General features: G+C 37.5%; 1 protein-coding gene across 1 annotated transcript in view; it reads left to right on the top strand.

Moving 5' to 3' along the window:
* Positions 1 to 17988, top strand: part of LOC306863292 (double-stranded RNA-specific editase B2-like) — a gene marked incomplete at both ends in the record, with an annotated part of 171009 nt that overhangs the window by 131743 nt on the left and 21278 nt on the right. The window contains one exon of the mRNA XM_079406545.1: positions 14036 to 14150. Coding sequence (XP_079262671.1) covers positions 14036 to 14150 — 115 coding nt within the window. The remainder of the gene's footprint in view (positions 1 to 14035; positions 14151 to 17988) is intronic.

The raw sequence follows: 17988 nt of genomic DNA, 5'->3' as shown, positions 1-17988 counted from the left end.
ACGAGTAACTTAAAAGTGAACGTATATCAGCATTAAATTATCTTTCTTTAAAGTATTTGCAACTCATTCTGACTGTAACTATGATAAGGCGCTCACAAAGACAGAAAGCTGCTTCACACATCAATACGTTCCAACCAAATAACTTACTTGAGGCATACTGGCTTTACCAATCACCAACACGGCACAACGCTCATTTGACATTTTCCCTTGATTCCTTGTTGACGGTTTAGAATTTAAAAAGAACACCTGAAGCTATGAATCAAATGTCAGGTGTGGCAGTGTAGTGGAACTATATCAATACTGAGTGATATATGGCCTGCCGGAGGGTTTTTTGCAGGGCTAGGATCAGCGCTCAGGAGTGTCCAGATTATTCAACCATGACAGAAAGGGCACTGCATGAAAAGCTTTGGTGCTCTTGCTGTACCCAAGGGTTGGACAATGACATGACTGTGTTTTTCTGTCTCAACAACTGTGCTGAAATTGTCACATCCTTTTTCAAACATCATATTTTTTTTTACTCTCTAAAACTGAGAGTTTCAGGCAGGGTTTGCTGGTAACCAGGTTTGGCAGCAGATATGGAGAGTCTGTTCAAAGGAAGCAGACTGGGTTTGAAGTGATGTCTGGGATGGTGCACAGTGCTCTGGCTGGTATCTTCAAGAGAAGCAGAAGTGACGGAGTTGTGATGTTTCTGGTTGTTGGTCAGAACGTTCTCCCTCAAAGATGACGGCAAAATGCTACTTCACAGGGCGTTTGAATCCGTCTCATCTCTGGTAGCACATGAAAGGTCCTTGTCGAGGCAATATTTGAAGTAGTGCATGTTTTATTTTTGGTAGGTTGATTTGTTTGGATGCTTTCCTGTTTTACGGCTCATCCTAAACAGGCACAACTCATGCAATGCTTCAAAGAAACAAAGGCCAAGTATTTTTTTCTGATTAAAAACAAATTGCTGTATGTTGCAACAAAATCACAAGCAGTAAAATTATATACTCTTTGAGAAAATCTACTTTTATCACTTCACCTCCTTTATGATTCTTAGTGGGGAACAATCTTACATGTCAACCCTGTTACCTTAAATGTGTATATATATATTTTTTTTTTAAGTATATAATGTAAAATTTTAGACTGCAAATTAGATATATTTTACTTGAATGCTTGTCATAACCAAGTAAAGGTTTAGCATGTTCACTTGGCACCTGCTGGTCCAGATGCTGTAGCTACACAGTCTGTTTCTAAAAATAACCGTTGTCCATTAATGGCCATTCAAATTCTGGTGTGTATTTTTTCAAGCAACATAATTGCAAGTATTCTATTATATTATTGTGCATTTTGTAGAGTATTATAACAGAGAAATGGATTTATATTTCCCCCATTCTGTTGTCTGTGTTATCATAGTTCACGATCATTGCTGTTGAATTATTTGTGACAGTGTATTAATATTCGTCTGGCTCCAAAGGACTTAGTCACGTGGCATTTTCAGCTAGGGCAACTGGCTTTAAAACTTCTGAGATTTCGTGAGTAAAGATGGCAGATTTTATATTGTACTTCCAAGGGGATCTGTGCGAGCTAAGCAGCCATCATTGTGATGGATAGTAATGCTAACATATAGCATTCTCCAGATATCATATATCTCTCTTTGGTCATAGCAATCTTGTTTTGTGTCATTTGTTTGCAGAGTTAGCTGCATTACCCGGTAGCATTCACGCAGTTTTGTGAGTAATGATGACTGTGTTGTCCATGGCCTTTCTGTTAGCAGGGCTCTTCACAATCAGGAGTGGATTAATGAGCGACGCGTGAACAGCCCTTACGGTCAGACGAGGGTCGTCCAAGAGGCGCTCGTTAAGAGAACATCACACTCGTTCCCTCTCTCCGTCAATCTTTCCTCTTCATCTTCCCGTACCTCCTCTGTGTCTCAATCTCCCCCGCTAACTCCCTCACGCTCACCTCCTCACGCTCACAAATTCATTCTGAGGGGCAGGTCATATTATGCCTTTGAAGAAGCCACTTCCCTGTCCTCTTTATTTGATGCATTATGTATAAAGGCCCTGATGTGTGTTTTACACCCTCTCTGGCATTATTAAACCATTTTCCCTCTTATCTGTGCTTTTCTATCTTGACACAAGGGTTAATCAGGTGGGACTGATGCTGAGCCTTTAAAACAAGCTTCCTCCTACTGAGGCTTCAGTTTTTTTTACCACGTTTTTCACTCTGGAAAGCAGGCCATGCACACTGTTGTGTACGGCCCCAAGTTTGAGAAAGTGCGGTCACGTAGATTTTAAGAGTAAGCCAGGAGTACAGGCAAAGGATCAGTGAATTGTACCGTGGCACCTCTTGGCACACAGATAATGCCAGGTTGAGTGCACATGGAGAGAGAATTAAGCCCATGCAGGGTAAAAACACCATGGTGCCATGATAGTCTGTGGCACAGATTGAACTGATCCTAAAAGCTGCTTTTGTATCTGTTTGCCAGGTCTGTATTCATCAGATGGCCTCACTGAAGCAGGACAGTTATTAGGCATCAAACTCTGCAACCTTACTTTGCACATGAAAGCACACACACACACACACACACACACACACATACTGTACACATGCATGTACACTCCCTCCCGAACTACATCTGTTTTATACGGCTGCAGAAGTGCACGATGAGTCCATCTGTATTATGATTATGATCCTCACTGCAGGTTTGTTAGTGCACATCTGCGTTATGGCCAGGAAAATAAAATTGTTCATCTTGTCTGGTTGTCAGTGTGTTTATTTGGTAACTGAATTGGTTATCATGCTAAGACTCTTTTTACTGCTGAATATTTGGTCCAACCCAAACTTCACATACAGTCAGGTTGGGTAGTTTCTTTAACGAAACGGCAACCAAACAAACAGTAACATTTTAATTTGGTTGTCCACTTTAGACATCCCTCTAACTATGAGTAACTTTGCAGCTACATTCATGTCAACTACCAGTTGTTAGACTATTAGTAGACTGTAGACTCTCTCAGTATACTCCTAATTTGCTGCTTATTGATTGTAAGTAAGGTAGTTGTATGGGATAGGGTTGAGGGATCTAGTATATGATCATGCAGAATAAGGCTTCATTACGTGCTTAGCGTTCCCTAATGTAAAGCGTTCCCATAATTTTTCAAGTACATGTCAGCTTATTCTATTAACTCTAACCTGTCAGCCAACTAGTACTCTATCAAGAATGAGTAGACAAGTACAGATGTTGCAGATTGAGTTAGTTGGCATGAAGTTTCAAAGTTACTTACAGTTAGTAAAATGTATAAGTGGACTTTCATAATGAAGTATGACTGAACAAACTGAACTCTGACGTCTGAAGGCACCAAGAGGGGGATGTGTTCTTTTGTTCATAAAAAGTTAAAGAAAGTACAATGTAAAGGAATGGAACACAAGGATATCAAAATGTTTAAGTTGAACCACATTTAACTTGATACAGCATCTTAAAAATGCAGTGCTCATGACGTAAGATGCTGAAAAAAAACAGTGACTTGTAGCATAGCGATCTGAGATGTTTGCTTTGATGTTGATGTGTAGACCTCTTTGTTGCAGTCTAATAGACATGACGTCTCACAGTAGTTAGCTTTAATTTTACATTTCATTTTAGAGGCTAAAGAAAATCAGGCCATTGCTGTACCAGGTCGCATCATTCCTCCATAACCTCTTTCCCGATGGTGGAGGTCATTTGTTCCAGGCAACAAATTTGTCATGATTCCCGTAGGCTATGAGGGTCAGGTGCATTGTCCATCCCTCGGGTTAGGTGACCCAACTCTCCTCCAGAGCGTTGAAGGACCCAAATCAAAACTCTGTGGTCCTGCTATTTTGTTTTGGGCATTGGGAGTCTTACAACAGACAGATGAGAAAGCATTGTTTTTAATGGCACTGGTGGCCCAGTCAGGCTGATCAGTCGACAGTTCCCTGCTGATAGAGCAGAAAGCGTGGCCGGCTGAAAATCTGTCTTGCAGGCTGCAGGGCCATCTGGACCTTCTGCACGCTAAAAGGTTGGACTCTGTTTGAGGCGACATCACAAACCTGTACACAGTTCATTTTAGATGGGCAGGGGCCTTTGTCAGCAGTTTCCTCGGTTCCCCTTTTTGTTCATGCAGAAAGAAGGGAAAACAAACTGTAAAACAACGCTAACAGAAATGAAAGTGTGGGCTCCTTGTAAAGCCAAGGCCAGAGATAGAAACAGAGAGTTTAATAGCATGGGTAACGGAGAACAAACAGAAATGAAATGTGTGGCACTGTGGGTACCTGCCACTTTGAGATTTTCCAAAGCTCCTGAGGCAGGCTTCCAACGGATATTGATTTTCAAAGAACCCACCCTGGGCAGCAGGGCGGAGGATGATATAGCCATGGAAAGACACTATTAAAACTTGGTGAATGAATTGTTAAATACCTCTATAAAGAAATAGAAGACATGGCCCCATTTCTTTGCAGACACGGCTTCTCTGTTGGGCCCTGATAAGCCGTGGGGAGAGGTTTCTGGAGAGATGGCCCTCACACGCGCTGTTGTGATTGCATTTTACAATCTCCAGCTTGAGAGAATCCAGAGTCGTCACAGCCATACTGCTAGGAAATATATGATGCTTGCGTCATACAATGGAAGCAGTTAATTGCAGGAGTGTTATCCAGAGTTTGAAGGATGTTGAGATTTATTGATATGGCCTGTGCAATAAAAGCATAATGATATAAATGCTAATTTCATAATGATGTAAAATTGCTTAATTTTTCCTTCATGACTTTTTTTGTATTGTCTATTTATCACTACATATCAATGTACGAGTTATGCATTGTAGTGTATTGGTCCACATTGAATCTATGCACTTTTGTGCATTTTAAATCACCATTCAATATGACATTTAATATGGATTTAGCTCTACAGTATGAGAACTCTTCTGGTTCTCATACTGTAGAGCTAAATCCCAACCCTCACCTGAGTTTGAAGAGCAGGCAGCAGAATTTTCTGCATAGTCCATACACTTTTCCCTGCAGAGGAAATCATGCATTGCCAGGACCCTTTTGTCAGCAAGAAGCCCCCAAGGGATAGACTTCTGGGTCAGGGATCAGTCGAGAAAATTTCCCTGTTGACATTTGTGTTCCTGGCACAATATTGACTTCTGAGGAGAGATGACGGCTGCAGTGCTACTGGCATTCTACATTACCTTGGGAATACGAGTTCTGGAAATAGAGTTGTAATGAAACCTGTAAAAATGTTGTGCAGTTGATGCCTTATTTGTTATATAACTTTGATAATTATAACTAAACGTCAACTTAAGCCTAAAGGCCTGTTCACGCCAAGGTTTAAAACTGTAAGGATAAAAGGGACTTTCGCACCACAGGAACCTTTTCATAGTACCCGAACTAATTGTGGAACTACCCACTTTTTGGCGTGTACGCACCGCGGGAACTAGAAACGGTTTTAGTTCCAGGAATTCCGTTTGGAGGAACTAAATTAGCTCTTACTTCAGAGTAGGGTTTAAAACAGTTCTAGGAACTATCCGTGACGTAAGTGTACGCTGATTGGCTAAACGCGTACGAAAACGCCCTCACCGCCATGATTTAAAACACTGTGTAAACATATACTGTGTAAACATTGTATCATACTGAGAGCATTTATGAACGGCATTTACCTGAAGACTTCGTCTACGGCGTTTTGTGCTTCTATCAGCCTTAATGAAATGTAAGACTGCAAATTGTCGTTGGAGATTCTTTAGTCCTCCTTTCCGTTCTTTCAAAAATTCCATGTCCATTATTGTGAAACCTGCAAGACACAACAAAAACACAGCTCCGATGAATGAATGAATGAATGAATGATGCATTTCTATAGCGCATTTATTGTGTATTGCCGTACACCCAAAGCGCTTTACAATCATGTGGGGGGGTCTCTCCTCAACCACCACCGATCACAGCATCCTCCATCCTCCTGTTGTTAACATTGTTCTTCTTTGTTTACGTTGTTGATCGCCGCATACAAATTGCTGTCGCGATCAACCGGCTTACGTCACTTCTTAGTACCCACTGTCGGTGTGAATGCAACCCTTTAAATGGTACTGGGAAATAGTTCACGCAAAATCGTCCCAGTACTTTAGTACTGTACTTATAGTTCTGGAACTAAAGCAGTGTGAAATGCCCTAAAGATAAAGAGTCGATAAAGAGTTCATCCACAACCATATCTATAATGGCACAATGGAACAAAATTACTGAAATCACTTTCAGAAAAAAATAAAAAATTCCCCAGATGATCAGTGATAGAAACATTGAGAGCCAAACAGAATCCTGCTTTAAAGAGCTTGAGCTTTTAAAGTGACTGGCGACAAAACTTCTGCATGAGCTTTTAATGCACAGAACTTTATCATCTGCTCTTGTGAACACTAATATAGTTGTTGTTGATGAAGACCAATAAATTTGAAGCTATATGTTTGGTTTCAACAGCTGCTTTAACCCTGCTGAAAAAAACTATTGAAACCAGTTTAAGCTGGTTGGATAGATTTAGTTGGTCTTCCAGCCTGGTCATAGTTAGTTTGCAGGCTGGTTTTAAAGGGGTTTTGATCACTTCGTCTGCTAGTCAGGTTGGTCTTAGCTGGTTAAGCTAGGAGACCAGCTGAGCACCAGCTTGGTGAGGCTGGGAGTGCAGCTTGACCGGGTTAAACCTGCTAAAACCAGCATAGCCTGTTTTTTTTTTTGTGTGTGTGTTTGTTTGTTTTTCCCAGCTGGGAAAAGTTTCTAAAGTGGGAGATTAAAGCTAAAATATGTGATAGGTGTGACATCATTATTGGCGGTTAATGCATAGAGACCTTGATTTTATAGAAATTCCTTTTGATTATTTTATATTATATATCATACTGTAAGTACCAAAGGACAGAAACCTCCCAGGTTGAGTGAAAATGAAATTATTACTTATTACAAGAGGTAGAACACCATGGTTGAAGCTAAAAATAGCAGGAACATATTTGCATGTATCATGTCATTGTGTGTTTTAGTATTTAATTATTTCCTAGACGGCAAAAAGAACCACCGCACATCACTTTTTGTCTCGTCACATGATCTGCACCTTTCAACCTGAAAGGAGTTGGATTGCAGTTTTTCTCTAATTTGACAGAGCTCTTTTTTTTTTTTTTTTTGCCTGATTAACATTCAGCTCAAATTCTGTAGCAATGTGCCGGAGACTAAATCACAATTTTCCTGCTTTTGATTTTTCCTTCCTTTTCATGGCCTCTTTCAAGGTATTAGAGTCCTTTTTGAGTGCTCTAAATATTTTATTTCTGCCTTTGATAACTAATTTTAGTCCATTACCTGCAAGAGTTTTCCCTTTTGTGAATCAGTGTGACATTATTCTGCATTCAGATTTGTGAATACAGATGTATGCAAAAGACTTAATTATTGTGGCATATCTTCAAAAGCAATCAAATTATGTGATTGCCATTAATGGTTCATGTTGAGACAAGTCTTTGAAATTTAAAAGCTCATAATGTGCTGTTGGCATATAGCAAACAAAAGACAGAAGCCACTTAATTTCCATGAAATGGCCAACGCTGGGGCTTGTTTTCCCTCCATTTATCTCTTTCTCTTTGCTTCTTTTCTTCCATCGCATATATCCTCTACCCCCTTTGTGTGTTTGATTGTGTGCGTTTATTAGTGGTGCTACACATCAAGCAATTACTTTTTCTTCAATTAACCTTAGTATTAAACCTTGCCCCATTGCTACAGACATAATTGATACCTCAAGTCATGTGATTTATAGAGAGACCAGAATACACAGCAACCTCCCAGAACATCTTAGCAAACACTTAATAATGCTTCAAAAAATGTATTCTGCTGACAACATAGCAACACCCTAGCAATAGCACAACATGCTAAAAACCACACACACAACACCTTAGCAACTTAGTTTACCAATGCCATTTCAACTTTAAAAATGAAAACCAAAGAAAATGTAGCTGTATTTCCAGTCATCAGAGGTGAATGTTGGATTGTGAAGGCAGATCTCCAGCACAGTGAGGTATGAGCACCATCACTGAACTCTGGCGTCAGTCCAACCATAGCTCACGCCTCAGTCTTTGAAGTGTGGAAATGTTTGGCTTCCCTTTTAATCCTTTTAATGTCACCAATAAAAGATGTTTTATTAAGGTGACATTGGGATTAGTGTTTAATTACCACTGAGAGGCATTTAAATATGTCTGCCAACTTGGAAAACTCAGGCTAAAGAAGCGCTTCACTGTGAGTTACTGCTCGCTAAAGCAACCAAACCTGAGATTAATGAGCATCATTTTGTTCTTATGTTTAGTTTGTACAGTATGAGAGATTTCCCAAGAGTTTTGTTGCTGTATACAGATGAAATATTTACTTACAGTTGTTGCTGCACGTTAAACTTTTTTTCTCTATACTGTGCTTTGCCTTTGTAATATATATTGTATAATATATATGCCCTTCAGCAGAAATAAAGTTATCAAACACTAAATTCTAGATGAATCCTTAAAGCTTTAAAAGTTATTTTTCCTCTTTTTTTATTATGTGTTTTTTTTTTACAGATTACACTAGCATTAGGTTACTTTAAAGCCTTACTCTAGATCTGGGTCAACCTCCGCCTATGGAGAGAGAAAAGTTTTTTTTTCAAAATCATCCTCCCCTCTGCTTTTTTCACAAATCGCACCCTACATGTAAATACCATTGAAATAGCATAGGTATTTTTTGCTTTTCTGCTAAATGTCATTCTGGGTCCACAGACAGGGACATGCCTGTTGAGATATGACTGTTCTCCAATTAGATCTTCAGCTGCTACATACTGTGAACATCTTTCATAAAGAGGTGCATCTGTTTTTGCCCTCCATTTTATTTCACCAGATGCTTGGTCCACCCCTCAGAAGTCATAATTATCATCTGGCACTGTGTGTGTATGTACTGTGTGGATATGTGTTTGCCTTCATAAGCCACTAATTGCCACAAACAGCAACATAATACCATCAGTTATGGACGTGGTATGAAAAATCCACTCGCACAGGTTCAGGACCAGCTGTATGGGGCAGGATGGGCTGAAGCCCGTCTGGTGAATGCAAACACAAGGTCCAGGTTATTTTTCAGCCTGGCGGCCTGAACCCTAAGCTCACAGCGATGGACAGATGGTCCATTTGAGACACCACCAAACTAATCACGCTGTTCCATTAGTGAAAGTGTCTCAGATAAATGGCTGACCATGAGCACGCCCGTAGTCTCTTCTCTTTCCAATTACTCTATTGATGCCTAGTGTTTTGACACAAATTAATTGGGTCACCATGTTGGTGAGGGAAAAAAAACGCCACAGGCAAAGTCATTGTGTGATCATGCAATAGCAGAGCTATTCACAGAATTTAATTTATTTGAAATAAAATATTCATGATATATATGATTTATGGCATGTAAAATCTCTATTATGCAATAACCTGTCTGTATGAAGTTATCTTAATGTAACAGTAACAGCACATACAGAGTAACACTTACAATATTGTTGCTTATATTAATTTTATTACTTAACATCTGACTCTACAACAATTAATGCTCGGTTAAGACATTTTATAAATTTTTTATAAATGTTTTCATATATTTTATTATATATGTATGATGTGTCGTGTATATATATTGAGGCTATCAAACTAAATAATGGAAAAGGTGATATGCAAATATTGTAAAGAGTTGAGTTTTAATTTCTAAAATTGTATTATGTAATTTATAACAGATTAAGTTTCATAATGCTTTTTTAATGGAAATATATGCACACAACCCAAATTCCGGAAATGTTGGGACGTTTTTTAAATTTAAATAAAATGAAAACTAAAAGACTTTCAAATCACATGAGCCAATATTTTATTCACAATAGAACATAGATAACATAACAAATGTTTAAACTGAGAAATTGTAAAATTTTATCCACAAAATGAGCTCATTTCAAATTTGATGCCTGCTACAGGTCTCAAAATAGTTGTGATAGGGGCATGCTTACCATGCTGTAGCATCTCCTCTTCTTTTCAAAACAGTTTGAAGACGTCTGGGCATCGAGGTTATGAGTGTCTGGAGTTTTGGTGTTGGAATTTGGTCCCATTCTTGCGTGATATAGGTTTCCAGCTGCTGAAGAGTTTGTGGTCGTCTTTGATGTTTTTTTTGTTTAATGATGCGCCAAATGTTCTCTATAGGTGAAAGATCTGAGCCCGTATTCATGAAAAATCTTAGTGCTAAGAGTTGCTCCTAGTAACAATATTCTAAGAAAATTCTTAGAAATGTGGGTGTTTCCTCTTAAAATTAAAGAAAAGATCCTAGTAAAGAAAAAAGTAATTCAGAAAGCATCTTAACCCTTACAAGAGGTCTTAAGATCCAAAATTGTTAAAAGTACGGACGAGGACTTTTAAGGGGCTTAAGAGTAGGGCTGGGTATCGAGTTCGATACTTTTTAGGCACCGACCGAATTGCCTCGATACCACCAAGTATCGAAAAACGTCTTGTTGTTCGGTACCAAATTTCGATACCTAAGGGGTTAATCTCATCACCGTCAGTGATCATCACCAATAATCCTGCAGCACTAGGTGTGTTTGACTAGAAGCGGCGCGGCACTGATAGATCAGTGTTTGACCTCCGCGAGAGCGTTTCGAAAGCGCACGGAGCAGTCCGCTCTTTATATCGCGCAGTTTTGCTTACTTGACACAGACTGAAGCTCGCGTGACATTTCAGCGTCTGCCGTCTCACTAAATGAGGACATAAACACATGAACAACAGCTCTAGAACTGCTCTGAGAGTCACTTCATGAGCATTTTACCGTTTGATTTGAGTAAAACTTGCCTCATATCATATACACACAGAACTGTAAAGGTATTCCCAGAAACCCGTCAAAATAAAAGTTCGGATTAACTTAGAAGACACTGCGGTAGAATATATTAATATTGTTAAGCAGAGTATACATACTGCTACTACTAGGCTACTATTAAAATTATTAAAACTCTTATTTTTTAATTAATGATCACACAACATTTCTTCCATGTTTTAATTTTAATAGTAAAATTTTGTTTGCCAAAATAAATAAATAAATAAAGTTTTATTTTCAATCATTTAAAAGAAAAATGAAATTGGTTTATGTCTTCATTTGAAAACCAGATACAGAACACAGAATTTCTGAGGAAAAAGAAAACATTTCATAAGGCTATTTTAAGAATAAATTTGAATAAACTAAGTAGTTTTTATGCATTCAAATAATTAGACATACTACAACATAGAATTTAATAACAATAAAACATATTGTGAAACAAAATAAAACATCCACTTATGAAAGTGGATAAAGATTTTAAATTTCTTGAAGTCTTTAACAACCTAGAATAAATGAATAGAAATGATGATTCTGTCTGAGCTATGCGTTTTAAAACGAGCACGCACTAGTGTAAACTGAAAACTATTCGAACTTTATTAAAATTATTTGTACTTGATTTATTGTGTTGGCTATATTTTGTTCCTTTGTGCAGTGGCTCAGGAGATGAGTCTTTGAGTCTGTATACATGTCAACAAGCTGAAAAAAATAAAACCAAAGTTTTTTGAGATAATGTAATCTTGTTAAAACTGTTTTCATAAAATTGGTATCGAAAAAAGTATCGTTCAGGAACCGGTATCGAACTCAAGGTATCAGTATCGATATCGAACATTTTTGAACGATACCCAGCCCTACTTAAGAGTTTATTTAGCAGCAGAGAAAATGGACGAAACATGAAGCGAGAGAAGAAATGTGTTGCACGCAATGCATGATAGTGAGTTAATAAGATGGTACACAGTAGATCGTGCAGCGATCATGTTTGTGACCGATCTTATTAAAGACATACTAATATTTCCGACACCACGCTGAAATGCCATAGCGCCAGAAATGGACGTAATCACTACATTAACATATTTGGCACCTGGAAAAATGCACCTATGCAGCAATGATGATTTGGGTCTGTTGCAGCACTTATGTCGCTCTTCATTTCCTATAAAATACGTTAAGTATGACAGCATGGTAAATAAAAAATAAAGAATATATATACACATATAGTGTGTGTGTGTGTGTGAGAGAGAGAGAGAGAGAGAGGGAGAGAGTACGGTAAAACAGGAAAAATTACAAGTGAAGGCTTATAATAACTCATTATTACCCTACTCATAAAAGTGCTCTTTTATTTCCTCCTTGGACAACAAACCAATCACAGTCTTCAAAAGACTGTGTCATAGCTAGGTCAGCCCCGCCTCCTCACTAAGATAAAAGTTTTTGTCTTTTCCTCGCTCAAAGTTGCTCTCAGATTGGTCCTGAATCACTTTTAAGCTAAGACTCCTAGTTAGACATTTTTAAGCTAAATTAGGAGCTTTCTAAAAGGATTCTTAGAATCTTTAGGAATATGGGCCCTGGACTGCAGGCCAATTCAGCACCCAGACTCTTCTGCTACGAAGCCATGCTGTTGTAATAGCTGCAGAATGTGGTTTTACATTGTACTGCTGAAAAACACAAGGCCTTCCCTGAAATAGATGTCGTCTGGAGGGGAGCATATGTTGCTCTAAAACTTTATATACCTTTCAGCATTCAAAGTGCCTTCCAAAACATGCAAGCTGCCCATACCGTATGCACTTATTCACCCCCATATCATCAGAGTTGCTGGCTTTTGAACCGAACGCTGATAACACGCTGGAAGGTCTCCCTCCTCTTTGGACCCGTCTGACCAAAGAACACTTTTCCACTTTGAAACAGTCCATTTTAAATGAGCCTTGGCCCACAGGGCACGACAGCGCTTCTGGACCATGTTCACATATGGCTTCCTTTTTGCATGATAGAGCTTTAGTTGGCATCTGCAGACGGCACAGCGGATTGTGTTCAGACGTCAGCTTCTTGTTCTCTATCACAATCATGTTTTCTTATTAGTTTTCTGATAACTTCGCTTTGTTGGTGAAATGATGGGGTTGCGTGACATTGTTCCAGAGAGGCATGTAAAGGGTGGGTTTTAGTGAAGCGCAGCGGAGTGTCTTAGCCCCGCCCGGCACACCCTTAGCCCTGGCTCACACTGACCTGACAGTGGAAAAGCGGCTAATGACAAAATCATGCCGATGAGTGATGCAGTGTCGTCTGAGGGCCCGAAGACCACGGACATCCAACAAAGGTCTTCGGCCTTGTCCCTTACGCACAGAGATGTTTCCAGTTTCTCTGAATCTTTTGATGTTATGCACTGTAGGTGATAAGATTTACAAAGCCTTTGCAATTTGATGTTGAGAAACGTTGTTTCTTAAGTAGTATCTTTCTACGCACTCTTTCACAGACTGGAGAGCCTCTGCCCATCTTCTGAGAGACTCTGCCTCTCTAAGACATCCCTTTTATAGCTAATCATGTTACAGACCTGATGTCAATTAACTTAATTAGTTGCTAGATGTTCTCCCAGCTGAATCTTTTCAAAATGTTTTTTTTTTTTTTTCAGCCCTTTTTCAGCCCGTGCCAACTTTTCTGAGACCTGTAGTAGGCATCAAATTTGAAATGAGCTCATTTAGTGGATAAAAGTGTAAAATTTCTCAGTTTAAACATTTGTTCTCTATGTTCTATTGTGAATAAAATATTGGCTCATGTAATTTAAAGTTTTTTTATTAAGTCTTATAATTTTATTCAAAATAAAAATAAAATGTATATATTTTAAAAAAATTCTACATTAGTTTTAATTTATCAAATTGTATAATCTAATGTTAAACAGGTATGCATTAATAAAATATAATGGAATATAATAATATCTTGTGCAGTTTAAATTCTGGTTGTGAATGGAATTTTTTTCATAGATTATTAATATTTTTTTTCTATTTCCTTCGCATTTTAATTTAAATCACCTATCGTACTGATATGGAAGATTCTACTTAGTTTGTTTCTTAAAATTATTATTGGAAGTTACTATACATTGTTTTCGGTACTGTAGAGTGTGATGATATGGTACACGAACAACAAAATATTGTCAATATGAACATATGTTTTTAATAAGGCAACAAATTTACCAAGAACCTGTTGTGAATTGCAGGAGTTTGCGGATGCGATATTCCACCTGGTGCGAGAGAAATACACAGAGCTGGCCGGCTGCTCCTCACTGCTTCATGCGCGTCACAAAGGCCTGGCGGGCATCGTCATGACCAGAGGTATGGCATCATTTCAATCGGCGTGTGAATTATTTAAGAAGTTCAATAAGGGTAGAGAAAGCACCTCTAAGTCTCCGTGTATCCTCTGAGTGTGGAGCTTTGTATGAAATATTTAGTACTTGTGAAAAAGCAGCAGACAAAGATGCATATATATCAGAATAGAGTCAAAGAGCAGATGAAGAATAGACTAAAATGATTTGCAGGCAATGGAGTCTTGGTTTTTATTCTTTAGAACAATATTAAAGGTGAAGTGTGCAATATTTCCAGATGTTAAAATACTTTCCCTTTCCCAGATTGATATTCAGTGTGAACTATCAGTAATTCATAGGCAGATTCCCCTGAAAGCTGTGAACACTTTGTATCTGTGGTGCTATCGAAACAATGTTATAAGCATCCAACCATCTTGACATAGCAACAGCTCAACCAATGACATGGGTTTGGGATCTGTTTATCTGACCAATGGGAGATAAGGGAAAGTGTTTGGGAAACCTGTTTATAAACAGTCATTTTTAAACCAATCAAATTTGATTTGTTTAGATGACTTTAACTAGTGTGTTGCTATGCGGTTGCTAGTGTGGTTAAAAAGGCGTTGTAGGTGGTGTATCTTATGTGGGGTTTTTTTCCCCTAATGGATAATACCTCACATTAATTGGGGTATTAATCAGTCCATAGAACAAAATAGTATGGGACAAGTGCCAACATCTAATATTTGGCAACATGCCAAAATCTAATATTTAATAAGGGCTTGGAATAATAATGCTAATTTCTGTGATCAGTATTTGCTGGTTAATTTGTTTAACATAAAAGGCACAGATAAATGTGGCATTTATTATAATGGCTTTATGTGAATATCATTTTGAATTTATTTAAATTAAAAGTTGTTCATGTTCTGTAATTCGTAATATATGATAGATAAAATGAATATGACAATTTCAGTAATTCTGTAATGTTGAATGGCTAGTATTATATTTTATCTTATTACTAGAGACATTTATTTAGTAAAAAAGATGCAATTAAACAATTGAACATAATTGTAATTCAATATAAACAATGGAATATATTGCTTAAACTACAAATTGAAAATAAGTTTTTTGTGTTGTTTCCACATAAATTTGGAGATATAGTTTAAATTGTATTTATGATTACAGTTTTTAAAGTGTTGTGTCATTAATTATAATTAATATATAATATTTAATTGTTAGTAGATCAATAGGCCTAATATTTAGGGTTAGGGATTTTTAATAAAACTATATAAAACAAAACTTAAAATGTCAAAAAAAGCATCAAAATTACTAAAACTTAAAGTGAAAACCAAACATATTAAAAAAAAATTTAAATTATGAATAATTTTAATACTATATCTCTGTTAAAAATATCTCAATAAGATGCGGCTTCACTAAATAAAAATTCAATACAGAAATAGAGATACTTGCACTATTCATATTTATTGGCGTATGTCTACTAAAATATGCAGTATTTCCCATGATTATGAATTAAAACGGCTCCGTTGCCTTGCAGTGACAGGTTGATGTGATGTTTCAGTGTGTTTGTGTAAGACCCAGCTGCAGGCTTTCAGGAGTCATTGCAGGATCAGTATCAAGTTTTTCTTTTGAAGACCACAGCTCATCAATTTAGACTTCAGTGAGATCTGACCTAATCCCTGTCCTCGCTGCTCTGTCTCGCTCTCTTTCTCTCCTTCCCGCTCTGTCTGCCTCACAGTAATTGCGGAGCATGTTTATTAAGACTGTTATCTTCAAAGATCCAGACATCAGTGCCCAAGAATTTGTGGCAGGCGAGCAGACACGCAAACTTGACAGAAACACTGGGGGTTCTGTTCACTGCTCTTTGAGCATCTTTTGAATCTTTTAGACTGGTACGGGCACCGGTAGAATATTAATGCGGGTCCAACTTTGAACTGTGGGACTTTCGCAGAGGGAGTCGTAACCTGAGCGAGAGTGCTTCTCACAGGACTTTTATTGGATTATTCCATCTGCAACGTAAAGGAAACAGACACCGCTTGAATCAGATGGTGTGAATAATCTTATTTCAACCAGGCACGGTACGGATGCTGGGATTTGGGTTTTGAACTTCAGATGCATGGCTGAAGGGCTGCTAAAGTGAACCGGACGTGTCTGCTTCTACATTTGGAGAACAGATGATTGTGTTTAGAGCAATTGGGAAGTGGAGAGACAGAGTCTTGTGATGGAAAATGCATATTAATTTCAACCTGAAAAATTGTATTCTTAAGATGAGGTTGTGTTATGTATGCAACAATATATTTCTCCCTATTCAGCATTTTCCAATTCAGAAATCATAGATATTCATGTAAATGCATCAATGCAATGATGAACTGTTTAAAAAATGAATGAATGGACTTTGTTTCAACTTCAAGTAAGTGTCCGCGCTGCCTTAAAATTTTAAGTTTAGTCAACTCAAATATCCAAGTAGTCACTTATTACAATTTCAAGTTGACTAAACGTAAAATTTAAAGGCAGCACGGACACTTACTTGAAGTTGAGACATTTATTGTTTAATTAAATTTATTAAATTGAACTTTTTTTTTGTAGTCCACACCATGGATATTATAGATAACGGCATTAATAAACATTTTCCTTACTTAAAATAAATAATAACTTAAATAAAATAAAACAAAATAAAATAAATGCTAAATGAAAAATAAAAACTATATATAAATGATACAGACACAACAAAATTACTAAAACTTTAACAAAAATTAGAATGAAAATGTTCATATATATGTGTGTGTGTGTGTGTATGTATACTGTATATGTGCGTGTGTGTATATATGCATATGTATATTTATATGTATATATATATGTGTGCGTGTGTGTGTGTGTGTATATATGTGTGTGTGTGTATATATGCATATGTATATTTATATGTATATATATATGTGTGTGTGTGTGTATATGTGTGTGTGTGTGTATGTATACTGTATATGTGCGTGTGTGTATATATGCATATGTATATTTATATGTATGTGTGTGTGTGTGTGTGTGTGTGTGTGTGTGTGTGTATATATGTGTTTGTGGTCAACTCTTATAGAAACTTAGCACATTTAATACTGTTTGTCAACAAGTCAGATTCAATATTTGACAGTGATAATACTTTTTATTTACTGTATTTTTGTGGATAAAGCTCATTCTTTAAACATATAATTTTATATAAGCATGACATATTTGCGCAAAGGTTTCCATTTCGGTGGGAATTATCTCTGGAACACAGTTTGTAAATGGTGATGATGTGCACCGTTTTGACCTTATTTAATATTCAAACATTTTATCGTGCAAGAGAAACTTGTAAAGGATCAATTCATGAGCCTCTTTATTCCTAATGGCATGTAAATGACTTGGTAGACGATGACCTCGGCCATTTGCTTTACCCCTGAAGAAAATAAGTTTAATGCAAATTCATCAATTTTCAGAAATAATTGCTTTCAGCGTCTTTTTTAAAAAAAAAATTTAAACCAAAATGCACTGTCCTTTCTAGCCAATCCAATATGGTCTTTCCTAGACCTCCCAAAGCAGAGGTTGCATAAAACCCCATCTAATGATTCCTTATGATTTGAAGGCCTCATAAAGGAGCTGATGAACTGCATTCTTTCCTTGTTTTGCGAAACAAAACTCATTTAGGAAATGCGGGGGTAATGATGCTTATTAAGCTCATATCAGCATATGGGCTTTCCCCTGACAGACCTCTGCTAGAGTGACCCATGTGCTGATTAATAGTGTCTTGCACAGACAGTGGCTGTGTTCACACTGGAATACTCACTGAATACGGCACTGTAGACACCACTTTCCATGAAGAGGACGGCAAA

This window comes from Barbus barbus (assembly GCF_936440315.1).
Source record: "Barbus barbus genome assembly, chromosome: 44".
Classification (NCBI taxonomy): domain Eukaryota; kingdom Metazoa; phylum Chordata; class Actinopteri; order Cypriniformes; family Cyprinidae; genus Barbus; species Barbus barbus.
This window is presented reverse-complemented; position numbering and strand designations above follow the sequence as displayed.